This window comes from Cetorhinus maximus, unplaced genomic scaffold, assembly GCF_964194155.1.
Source record: "Cetorhinus maximus unplaced genomic scaffold, sCetMax3.hap1.1 HAP1_SCAFFOLD_3028, whole genome shotgun sequence".
NCBI classification, from domain to species: domain Eukaryota; kingdom Metazoa; phylum Chordata; class Chondrichthyes; order Lamniformes; family Cetorhinidae; genus Cetorhinus; species Cetorhinus maximus.
In genome coordinates, this window is record NW_027598956.1 from 22468 (window position 1) to 33866 (window position 11399).

General features: G+C 64.1%; 1 protein-coding gene across 1 annotated transcript; it reads right to left on the reverse strand.

Annotated features, from left to right (window-relative positions):
* Positions 1-2338: 2338 nt before the first annotated feature.
* Positions 2339-11393, reverse strand: LOC144677773 (mitogen-activated protein kinase kinase kinase 13-like). The gene is made up of 7 exons (XM_078537794.1): positions 11292-11393; positions 9358-9495; positions 7783-8226; positions 7497-7677; positions 5138-5208; positions 4053-4356; positions 2339-3223 (listed from the first exon to the last, which is right to left on the reverse strand). Exons 1-7 carry the CDS (start codon positions 11345-11347, stop codon positions 3122-3124), a joined length of 1296 nt encoding a protein of 431 aa, XP_078393920.1. The 5' UTR covers positions 11348-11393; the 3' UTR covers positions 2339-3121.
* Positions 11394-11399: the final 6 nt, after the last annotated feature.

Genomic DNA, 11399 nt, shown 5'->3' on the forward strand with positions numbered 1-11399 from the left:
CCAAACTGGGAGCTTGGTCACGGTGACGGGCAGGGGGGTGAACTTTTAACTTGAGGCCTGAGTGAGATCTGGAGAGGTTGGGGGGGGGATCGGGAGCTGGATCTGTCTTGCACAGTCTGACAGTGAACAGAATCAATCTGTCTGTCCGTCAGCGACAGGACCTCTTACCTCAGTTTCCAAACACCCTTCCCCCCCAGCACTACTCCCGCTCCCACTCCCATTCCCGTTCCCGCTCCCGTTCCCGTTCCCACTCCTATTCCCATTCCCGTTCCCATTCCTGTACCCGCTCCCGTTCCCGCTCCCGCTCCCACTCCCGTTCCCGTTCCCACTCCCACTCCCATTCCCATTCCCGTTCCCATTCCTGTACCCGCTCCCGTTCCCGCTCCCATTCCCACCCTCACCCATCCAGCCCAGTCTCCTGTTTTCGATCTTCCAGTTTAGTGCCAGGGTCCCTCCTCCCCACCCTGTGTGTGTGAGCGTGACCCTGGCTGGTCATTCAGGGAGGAACTGAACCCCCCCACCCCACACCTCCTCCCTACCCCCACCCCCCTACCCCTGCGTCGTGTCCCAGTGGACACCAACCTGCGCCTGGGTGCAGAACCCGCCTTGCCAGGGTAACCTCGTGGTGGGGGAGGAGGGAGAGAGGAAGGGCCTCTCCCTGCTCCTGGCAAGGCTCCGACAATGCAGGCTGGGCCTCTCTCTCTCTCTCTCTCTCCCTCTCCCCCCCACCCCCACCCCCCTCCCGCTGCTCAGTGCTGAGATTGAACCTTTCCCTGTTGACGCTGTTGTATATTTTTCTAGTATGTATGATGACGGTGTGTAACACATGTTGTAGTAAAACTCAATAGCATGGCTGCTTTGCTGCATTATATACACACTGTTCAGACAAAGTTCTCCTTAATTCTCTACATTCTAGGTTATCTTCTGAAGCCTCGGGAATGGGCAGCCAGTAAAATTTACTCCTGCACTGCTCCAGTTTGTAAATTACAGCCTGTCTGCCGGCCCAATGCAGCAGTCAATAAATTCCTTATCCATTCTGCAGTTTCCAAGACCCTTCTGTCTGTCTGGGGGCTTTAAATTTATACGACTGTTTCTCCTCCCAACCCACCCACCCAACCCACCCACCCACCCAAACCAACCTCCCCACCCACCCACCCACAGCCACACCAACCCCAACCCCGACCCCACACTTACCCCCCGCCGTTTATTTCCTTTGGTTGGATTTTTTTTTTCTGTTCCTTAATTTGAACAAAATGTTTAAAAGGTTAAAAAAAAACAAACAACAAACAACAGAACCATTGTCAAGAGATTGTAATTTGAGTGAAATGGATTTGTTCTCCTCTCTCTCTCTCTCTCTCTCCCGAATGTCTGTCAAAAACTCTGTCATGTTGGATTTTTTCTAAATAAAAAAAAAAAGCACAGCAGAACTGGACGCTCGGGAGTCTCCGGAACTTTCTTCAACAGGGAGCGGAGGGGGGAGGAGCTGGAGAGGGAATTGGGGGTGGGGGGAGGAGCTGGGTTGAGGGAGGGGTGGGGGTAGGGAATGGGGGGTGGGGAGGAGAGGTGGTGGGGAATGGGTGGGGGGAGGAGATGGAAATGGGTTGAGGGAGGTGATGGGAATGGGTGGGGGAGGGGGAGGAGAGGTGGTGAGGAAGGGGATGGGTGGAGGGAGGTGGTGGGGGAGGAGAGGTAGTGAGGGAGGGAATGGGTGGGGGAGGAGAGGTGGTGGGGAAGGGGGTGGGGTGAGGAGACAGGGCAGGGTTGGATGGGGGAGGGTTACTTTTTTCTTATTCACAGGGATGTGGGTGTCTCTGGGCTGGGCCCAGCATTTATTGCCCATCCCTAATTGCCCCTTGAGAAGGTGGGGGGTGAGCCGCTGCAGTCCCCGTGTGGTGTAGGTACACCCACGGCGCTGTTAGGGAGGGAGTTCCAGGATTTTGTCCCGTGTGGTGTAGGTACACCCACAGCGCTGTTAGGGAGGGAGTTCCAGGATTTTGTCCCGTGTGGTGTAGGTACACCCACAGCGCTGTTAGGGAGGGAGTTCCAGGATTTTGTCCGTGTGGTGTAGGTACACCCACAGCGCTGTTAGGGAGGGAGTTCCAGGATTGTGACCCGGCGACAGTGAAGGAACGGCCGATATATTCCCCCTCCCTCTTCCTCCCCTCTTCCCACGTCATTCCTCCTTCACCCTCCACCCACTCACCGCTGCCTCCCTTCGCCACCACCCTCCACACATCCCAGTCCCCTCCCTCCCTCGTCCCTTCCCCTCCTCCCTCCCCCCCCCCCCGGCCCGGAGCTGGAGGCCTCAATTCACACATGAGCCGGTTGGATTGTTTTTCTAAAAGGGTGAAGTTTATTGTGGGGACCCAGCGGTCACAGACCGAGTGATTGGATGGTGTGTCCGAGTACGGCGAGGTTCCCGGTGCGGGAAGGTTCCCGGATCCCGGTGCGGCGAGGATCCCGGTGCGGCGAGGATCCCGGTGCGGCGAGGATCCCGGTGCGGCGAGGTTCCCGGTGCGGCGAGGTTCCCGGTGCGGGAAGGTTCCCGGATCCCGGTGCGGCGAGGATCCCGGTGCGGCGAGGTTCCCTGTGCGGCGAGGATCCCGGTGCGGCGAGGATCCCGGTGCGCGGAGGTATCGCCGGTGGGCGCCGGGTCGGAGAGAAGGGCTCGGTCGGTGGGTCCGGCACCCGCGGCGAAGCTGCTCCTGTCCGGCAGGGGGGTGGAGTCTCCTCCTGTCCGAACCAGCCCCCTCCTCACTGTCCACGGGGGCCTGGGTGACACGGCCGGACCGGCCCTGGCGCTGTCGGTGTGTCCGTGCGGAGTTTTCCTGTAGCACCGGGAAGTGTTGACAGTCGTGGTCTCTTTGAACAGAAGCAGCAGGAAAGTGCCCCACCTGCGTGTGCCCGCCCCCGGAGCAGGCGAATGCCCCCCGGTACACTGGAGGGTGGGGGGCACGATGGGGAGGTTCCTCCTGTCCAGTCTCCGATCCGCATCGGGAGGGCGGCGATGAGTTTTACCGTCCGTCGGGAGAGAGAGAGAGAGAAGTGGGGGAGGGGGGGTCGTCGCCGGGGAGGGAGGGAGAAAAACCATATTTACAATCCTGGGGGGGGTCGGGCTGGGTCACCACGACGACGAACTCCGCGGCGCCTTCCCCGTCTCCACGGAGACGCTCTGATCCATCTCGGGAACGTCAAAGTCTGAGTCCTCCAAGGCAAGCGGGCTCTGCTGGAGGGGAGGAGAGACAGGGATACAAGGTCAGCAGGATCGGCGGCAAAACCCGGCGACGGGGGGAGGGAGAGAGGCCATTCAGCCCGTCACCTCCGCCAGGAGCTCCTGGCTACACTTGACCCCAGTTCCCCCGGCGCTCGTCCCGGTTCCCGGCGCTCGTTCCGGTTCCCGGCGCTCGTTCCGGTTCCCCGGCGCTTGACCCCAGTTCCCCCGGCGCTCGTCCCGGTTCCCGGCGCTCGTTCCGGTTCCCCGGCGCTTGGCCCAGAGTCCCGGAGCTAAGCCAGGGCCGCACAGGCGAATGTCTCAAACCCCCCCCCTATCTCCACCCAGCCCCCACCCCGCGGTTCGGACCCCGGTAGGTTCCCATCGTGGCTTTGGAGAGGGGAATCTGCAGGGCTATTGGGGAAAGGGCAGCAGCGCCTCCTCCAGGAGCTCCTGACTACGCCCGGCCCTCGTCCCCGGTTCCCCGGCGCTTGTCCCCGGTTCCCCGGCGCCCGTCCCCGGTTCCCCGGCGCTTGTCCCCGGTTCCCGGCACTTGGCCCAGAGCCCCGGAGCTAAGCCGGGGCCGCGCAGGTGAATATCTTAAACCCCCCCCTGTCTCCACACGTCCCCCACCCCGCGGTTCGGACCCCGGTAGCTTCCCATCGTGGCTTTGGGGAGGGGAATCTGCTCGAGGCGGGGGAGGGTCCGCAGGGCTATCGGGGAAAGGGCAGCAGCGCCTCCTCCTGGGCTGCCACCATTAAAACCTCCAGAGGGAATTCCCCGGGGGGCCGCGGATTGGGGGCTGGGGGGTGCTGGGTTGGGGTCCCCGTTTCGCACCCACCTGCGATGGGACGTCCAGCGGACACAGCCTCCCCGCCGAGACCTGGCTCCTGACTTGCTGTAGCGCCGCCTCCTTCTCCGACAGGCCGTCCGACTGCAGGAGCAGGTCGACGGGGATCTCCGAGCTCTGGGACAGGATCTCGTCGGATCTCTCGTCCAGCCGCTCGTCCGTGTTGGTGCTCAGCACGTCGGGCGTGCAGCTGTGGGACAGGTCGCTGGTGTTCCCCTCGTCCCCGTCGGACACCGAGAAGTTCTCCGAGCTGAAGGTGGAGAGAGACTGACAGGTGCTGAAACAATCACTCCTCCTGGAGGGGAAAGAGGGAGATTCTCTGGGTTTATCCCGACGCCCTCCAGCAACTCGGCGCATCCGCACGGCCACATCCCCTCAGGGCAGCCAGACCCGCACTCGAATTACACACGGCCAGCGCTGACCCTCCGACAGTGCGGCGCTCCCTCAGCACTGATCTCCGACAGTGCGGCTCTCCCTCAGCGCTGACCCTCCGACAGTGCGGCTCTCCCTCAGCACTGACCCTCCGACAGTGCGGCTCTCCCTCAGCACTGACCCTCCGACAGTGCGGCGCTCCCTCAGCGCTGACCCTCCGACAGTGCGGCTCTCCCTCAGCGCTGACCCTCCGACAGTGCGGTGCTCCCTCAGCGCTGACCCTCCGACAGTGCGGCGCTCCCTCAGCGCTGACCCTCCGACAGTGCGGCGCTCCCTCAGCGCTGACCCTCCGACAGTGCGGCGCTCCCTCAGCGCTGACCCTCCGACAGTGCGGCTCTCCCTCAGCGCTGACCCTCCGACAGTGCGGCTCTCCCTCAGCGCTGACCCTCCGACAGTGCGGCTCTCCCTCGGCGCTGACCCTCCGACAGTGCGGCGCTCCCTCGGCGCTGACCCTCCGACAGTGCGGCTCTCCCTCAGCGCTGACCCTCCCATCGCCGCCCCACCTCACAGACACCCAGACCCCGGAGAGACGGGGTCCGTGTGGGACAGGGGGGAGTCTGAACGAGGGTGGGAGGGGGTGGGAATGGGAATTTCACCCGGAAGCGATGATGTCAGCGCGAAGTGGATCAGGTCAAAACTCTCACCTGGGTCTCCGGGGAAACTCCACCTCACTGTCCACTTCCCCCTCCTCCTCCTCCGAGGAAATCCCTCTTTTCTGTGGGAATTAAACATCAGGAAATGTCACAGCAGAATTCACCCCTTCCGGCACCATCTGTCCGGATCGGGGATCAGTCTCCCGTCCAGATCGGGGATCAGTCTCCCGTCCGCATCGGTCAGTCTCCCCGCCCGTCCGCATCGGTCAGTCTCCCCAACCCGTCCGTATCGGTCAGTCTCCCCGCCCGTCCGCATCGGTCAGTCTCCCCAACCCGTCCGTATCGGTCAGTCTCCCCGCCCGTCCGCATCGGTCAGTCTCCCCGCCCGTCCGCATCGGTCAGTCTCCCCGCCCGTCCGCATCGGTCAGTCTCCCCGCCCGTCCGCATCGGTCAGTCTCCCCGCCCGTCCGCATCGGTCAGTCTCCCCAACCCGTCCGTATCGGTCAGTCTCCCCGCCCGTCCGCATCGGTCAGTCTCCCCGCCCGTCCGTATCGGTCAGTCCCCGCGCCCGTCCGCATCGTGTCAGTCTCCCCGCCCGTCCGCATCGGTCAGTCTCCCCGCCCGTCCGCATCGGTCAGTCTCCCCGCCCGTCCGCATCGTGTCAGTCTCCCCACCCTTCCGGATCGAGGTGGCGGAGACAGAGAGACCGTGCTGGTGGAGGGAGAGAGAGCGGGAGTGGCGGAGACAGAGAGAGAGCGGGAGTGGCGGAGACAGAGAGAGAGCGGGAGTGGCGGAGACAGAGAGAGAGCGGGGTGGCGGAGACAGAGAGAGAGCGGGGTGGCGGAGACAGAGAGAGAGCGGGGTGGCGGAGACAGAGAGAGAGCGGGGTGGCGGAGACAGAGAGAGAGCGGGAGTGGCGGAAACAGAGAGAGAGCGGGGTGGCGGAGACAGAGAGAGAGCGGGGTGGCGGAGACAGAGAGAGAGCGGGGTGGCGGAGACAGAGAGAGAGCGGGGTGGCGGAGACAGAGAGAGAGCGGGGTGGCGGAAACAGAGAGAGAGCGGGGTGGCGGAGACAGAGAGAGCGGGGTGGCGGAGACAGAGAGAGCAGGAGTGGCGGAGACAGAGAGAGCGGGGGTGGCGGAGAGAGAGAGAGCGGGAGTGGCGGAGAGAGAGCGGGAGTGGCGGAGAGAGAGAGCGGGAGTGGCGGAGAGAGAGAGAGCGGGAGTGGCGGAGAGAGAGAGCGGGAGTGGCGGAGAGAGAGAGAGAGAGCGGGAGTGGCGGAGAGAGAGAGAGCGGGAGTGGCGGAGAGAGAGAGAGCGGGAGTGGCGGAGAGAGAGAGAGCGGGAGTGGCGGAGAGAGAGAGAGCGGGAGTGGCGGAGAGAGAGAGAGCGGGAGTGGCAGAGACAGAGAGAGAGCGGGAGTGGCGGAGACAGAGAGAGCGGGAGTGGCGGAGACAGAGAGAGCGGGAGTGGCGGAGACAGAGAGAGCGGGAGTGGCGGAGAGAGAGAGAGTGGGAGTGGCGGAGACAGAGAGAGAGCGGGAGTGGCGGAGACAGAGAGAGAGCGGGAGTGGCGGAGACAGAGAGAGCGGGAGTGGCGGAGAGAGAGAGCGGGAGTGGCGGAGAGAGAGAGAGCGGGAGTGGCGGAGAGAGCGGGAGTGGCGGAGAGAGAGAGAGAGAGAGCGGGAGTGGCGGAGAGAGAGAGAGCGGGAGTGGCGGAGAGAGAGAGAGCGGGAGTGGCGGAGAGAGAGAGAGAGCGGGAGTGGCGGAGAGAGAGAGAGAGCGGGAGTGGCGGAGAGAGAGAGAGCGGGAGTGGCGGAGAGAGAGAGAGCGGGAGTGGCGGAGAGAGAGAGAGAGAGCGGGAGTGGCGGAGACAGAGAGAGAGCGGGAGTGGCGGAGAGAGAGAGAGAGGGAGTGGCGGAGACAGAGAGCGGGAGTGGCGGAGACAGAGAGAGAACGGGGGTGGCGGAGACAGAGAGAGAGCGGGAGTGGCAGAGACAGAGAGAGAGGGAGTGGCGGAGACAGAGAGAGCGGGAGTGGCGGAGAGAGAGAGAGCGGGAGTGGCGGAGACAGAGAGAGAGAGTGGGAGTGGCGGAGACAGAGAGAGAGCGGGAGTGGCGGAGAGAGAGAGAGCGGGAGTGGCGGAGACAGGGAGAGAGTGGGAGTGGCGGAGACAGAGAGAGAGAGCGGGAGTGGCGGAGAGAGAGAGAGCGGGAGTGGCGGAGAGAGAGAGCGGGAGTGGCGGAGAGAGAGAGCGGGAGTGGCGGAGACAGAGAGAGCGGGAGTGGCGGAGAGAGAGAGAGAGCGGGAGTGGCGGAGGGAGAGAGAGAGAATGAAGGGAGTGGGGGAGAGCAGAGAGGACACTCTCTCTCTCTCCGCCCACCCGCCCCCCCACGTCTCCCGGTGACGTACCTGTTTCCGGGGAGCCGCGGTCGCTCTGCCGCTCGGGACGGACGGCTGCTCCTGGGCCGCGCCCTCGGGCGGCTTCTGTCTGCGTTTTCGAGGACCCTCGTCCGGCGCCCGGGCCGCCGATCCCGGCGTCTGTGCCGTCGGCTGTCGGCGGGGGCTGCGCTCCCCGGGCGTGGCGGGGCTGCTGGAGGGGGTGAGGGGGGCGGTGCTGGTGCTGGTGGCGGGGGCGGTGGTGGTGGTGGTGGTGGTGCCGGGGGAGGGGGCGCTGGCCTGCGGGGGTAGCTCCGGCCCGGCTGCCTCCTGGCCGGCCCAGTGTTGGCCACCGGGGTGGGAGCCTGGCCGCTGGGCCTCTTGCCTGTGGCTCTCGGCTGCCTGGGTGGTGCAGATGAGGTCGGGGCTGGAGGAGGAGAGTTTCTTCTGGAGGAGGTCGTGGGGGTGGCCCCGCAGCACCGCGGCCGGACCGAAGTAGCGCAGGTTCTGGGAGCAGGGGGTCAGCAGGTCCTTGCAGGCCGGGCCGTGGACAGGGGACAGGCCTTCCGGCAGGACCGAGGCCTTGCCCAGGCCCAGCAGGTCCCCCTGGCTCCCCTTGCCCGCGGCCTTCCGGTACCTGGACTTGACCCGCTGGCGGCAGCGCCCGGCCGGGCCCGAGCCCTTCTGGCAGCCGGACAGGGCCACCTGGGTGACCGCGGAGTCCAACTTGGGCAGGATGACCTCCGACCTGAGGAGATCCGGCCTGCGAGAGAGAGAGAGAGAGAGTGAGTTAGAGAGGGAGAGAGAGCGGGAGGGGGTTAACCCTCCCCCAGTGACCCCCCTCCAGTGACCCCCCCTCCACCAGCTGTTCGACCTTCAGCTGTAACCCCTGACCCACTCTCAGGCAGCGCATTCCAGACCCTAACGCCTCGATTGACCCTGTCTCCCCCACACTCTCAGGCAGCGCATTCCAGACCCTAACGCCTCGATTGACCCTGTCTCCCCCACACTCTCAGGCAGCACATTCCAGACCCTAACGCCTCGATTGACCCTGTCTCCCCCACACTCTCAGGCAGCGCATTCCAGATCCTAACGCCTCGATTGACCCTGTCTCCCCCACACTCTCAGGCAGCGCATTCCAGACCCTAACGCCTCGATTGACCCTGTCTCCCCCACACTCTCAGGCAGCGCATTCCAGACCCTAACGCCTCGATTGACCCTGTCTCCCCCACACTCTCAGGCAGCGCATTCCAGACCCTAACCACTCGCCGTGTGAGAAAGTTTCTCCTTGAGTCTCCTTTGCTTCTTTGCCACCAATCGCCTTAAACCTGTCTCCCTCTGGTTCTCGATCCCAGTGGGAACAGTCTCTCCCTGTCCACTCTGTCCCAGACCCCTCGTGATTTTGAACACTCCTCCATCAAATCCCCTCTCGACCTTCTCTTCTCCAAGGAGAACAGTCCCCACTTCTCCGATCTATCTCCATAACTGAAGTCCCTCATCCCTGGAACCATTCTCGAGAATCTTTCCTGCACCCTCTCCGATGTCTCCACATCCTTCCCAAAGTGCGGAGCCCAGAACTGGCCACAATACTCCAGCTGAGGTTGAACCAGTGACTATACAAGTTCAGTATAGCCTCCCTGCTCTCGCGCCCTGTGCCCCCTGTGAATAAAGCCCAGGGCACTGTCTGCTTCCTTAACCCTCTCTCCACCCATCCTCACACCTTCAATGATTCACGCACAGATACTCCCAGGTCCCTCAGCTCCTACACCCAATCCCCTCCCCTCCTCCCCCTCCCCCCACCCCTCCCCCTCCCCTCCCCCCCCACAAGGTGCCTGTGTCCTTTTGGAGTTCAGCACCATCCCTCCCACCCTCGCGGTCCTGCCGGGTTTCTGACCTCTTGCTGTGCGCTGGGGGCGTGTGCGCCGTGTGGCGTTTCTTCAGCAGCTTCTCGACGGAGTTGGTGTGGACCAGCGGCCGGGTGGTCTGGTGCTTGAATATCCCCGGGTACGACTTGTCCAGTGCCTGTTCCCGCCTGGGGGGAGAGAGAGAGAGAGAGGAAGAGGAGGAGGAGGAATCCCATTGAAGGAGGGAGCGAGGGAATTGGGTCTTTAAGAGAGTGGCTGGTGGGGGAGGGAGGGGGAGAGAGAGGGTTCGAATCCCAGCACGGCTGCTGGTGGGGGAGGGAGGGGGAGAGAGAGGGTTCGAATCCCAGCACGGTTGCTGGTGGGGAGGGAGGGGGGCAGAGAGGGTTCGAATCCCGGTCTCGCTCAGCATCATCGATGGCCCTATAAACCCCGTCTGGTTCACCAAGGCCCCCTTTCAGGGAGATTCGGGGAATCTGCCCTCCATAACTGGATGGGCTGGGGGTCGGGAGGAGTGGGGGTTGGGCCGGGGGGGTCGGGAGGAGGTGGGGGATGGGCCGGGAGTGGGGGTTGGGGGTCGGGGTGGGGGTGGGGGTGGAGGTGGGTGAGGGTGGGGGTCACGTTTAGTGGGGGTGGGTGAGGGGTGGGGGTGGGGGTGGGAGTTGGGGTGGGTGAGAGGTGGGTGGGGGTGCCCAGCGGGCGAGGCTGGGTGGGTGGGTGGGAGTGGGGGTGGGAGTGGGGGTAGTTGTCGAGGTGGGGGTGGGAGTCGGGGCGGGTGAGAGGTGGGTGGGGGTGGGTGTGGGGGTGGGGGTTGGGTTTAGTGGGGGTGCCCAGCGGGCGAGGCTGGGTGGGTGGGTGTGGGAGTGGGAGTGGGGGTGGGGGTGGGGGTGGTGGTCGGGTTGGGGGTGGGTGAGGGGTGGGGTTGGAGGCGGGGTTGGGTTTAGTAGGAGTCCCCAGCGGGTGGGCTGGGTGGGTGGGTGAGGGGGTGGGGGTTGGAGTGGCGGTGGGGGTGGGGGCGGGGTTGGGGTGGGTGAGGGGGTGGGGGTGGGGGTGAGGGTGGGTGTGGGGGTTGGGTTTAGTGGGGGTGCCCAGTGGGCAAGGCTGGGTGGGTGGGTGTGGGAGTGGGGGTGGGAGTGGGAGTGGGGGTGGGGGTGGTGGTCAGGGTGGGGGCGGGTGGTTGGGATTGGGTTTAGTGGCGGTGGGGATGGGTGTGTGTGTGTGGTTGGATTGGGTTTAGTGGCGGTGGGGATAGGTGTGTGTGTGGGGTTGGGTTGGGTTTAGTGGCGGTGGGGATGGGTGTGTGTGGGGTTGGGATTGGGTTTAGTGGCGGTGGGGATGGGTGTGTGTGTGGGGTTGGGATTGGGTTTAGTGGCGGTGGGGATGGGTGTGTGTGTGGGGTTGGGATTGGGTTTAGTGGCGGTGGGGATGGGTGTGTGTGTGGGGTTGGGATTGGGTTTAGTGGCGGTGGGGATGGGTGTGTGTGTGGGGTTGGGATTGGGTTTAGTGGCGGTGGGATTGGGTTTAGTGGCGGTGGGGATGGGTGTGTGTGGGGTTGGGATTGGGTTTAGTGGCGGTGGGGATGGGTGTGTGTGTGGGGTTGGGATTGGGTTTAGTGGCGGTGGGGATGGGTGTGTGTGTGGGGTTGGGATTGGGTTTAGTGGCGGTGGGGATGGGTGTGTGTGTGGGGTTGGGATTGGGTTTAGTGGCGGTGGGGATGGGTGTGTGTGTGGGGTTGGGATTGGGTTTAGTGGCGGTGGGGATGGGTGTGTGTGTGGGGTTGGGATTGGGTTTAGTGGCGGTGGGGATGGGTGTGTGTGTGGGGTTGGGATTGGGTTTAGTGGCGGTGGGGATGGGTGTGTGTGTGGGGTTGGGGTTGGGGTGGTGGTGGGTGCTGGGCTGGGTGGGTGGGTGAGGGGTTTAAGCCTGGAGCTGGGGGGTTAAGGGCGGTCTGGCTGAATCCTCTCACCTGAGGAGCTCCTTCTCCTTCAGCTCCAGCTGCAACATAACCGCATTGAGCTCCATGTACAGGTTATTGGCTCTTTCTAGCTTCCGCTCGTAATGTTCCCGGATATCC

Excerpts from the sequence above, each read along its gene's own strand:
- LOC144677773 (XM_078537794.1), bottom strand. The coding sequence starts at position 11,347 with ATGGAGCTCAATGCGGTTATGTTGCAGCTGGAGCTGAAGGAGAAGGAG. Across the intron at positions 8,227-9,357 it reads CCCCCAGCGCACAGCAAGAG|GCCGGATCTCCTCAGGTCGG; the intron begins GTCAGAAACCCG and ends TCTCTCTCGCAG. Across the intron at positions 5,209-7,496 it reads CCGCGGCTCCCCGGAAACAG|AAAAGAGGGATTTCCTCGGA; the intron begins GTACGTCACCGG and ends TAATTCCCACAG.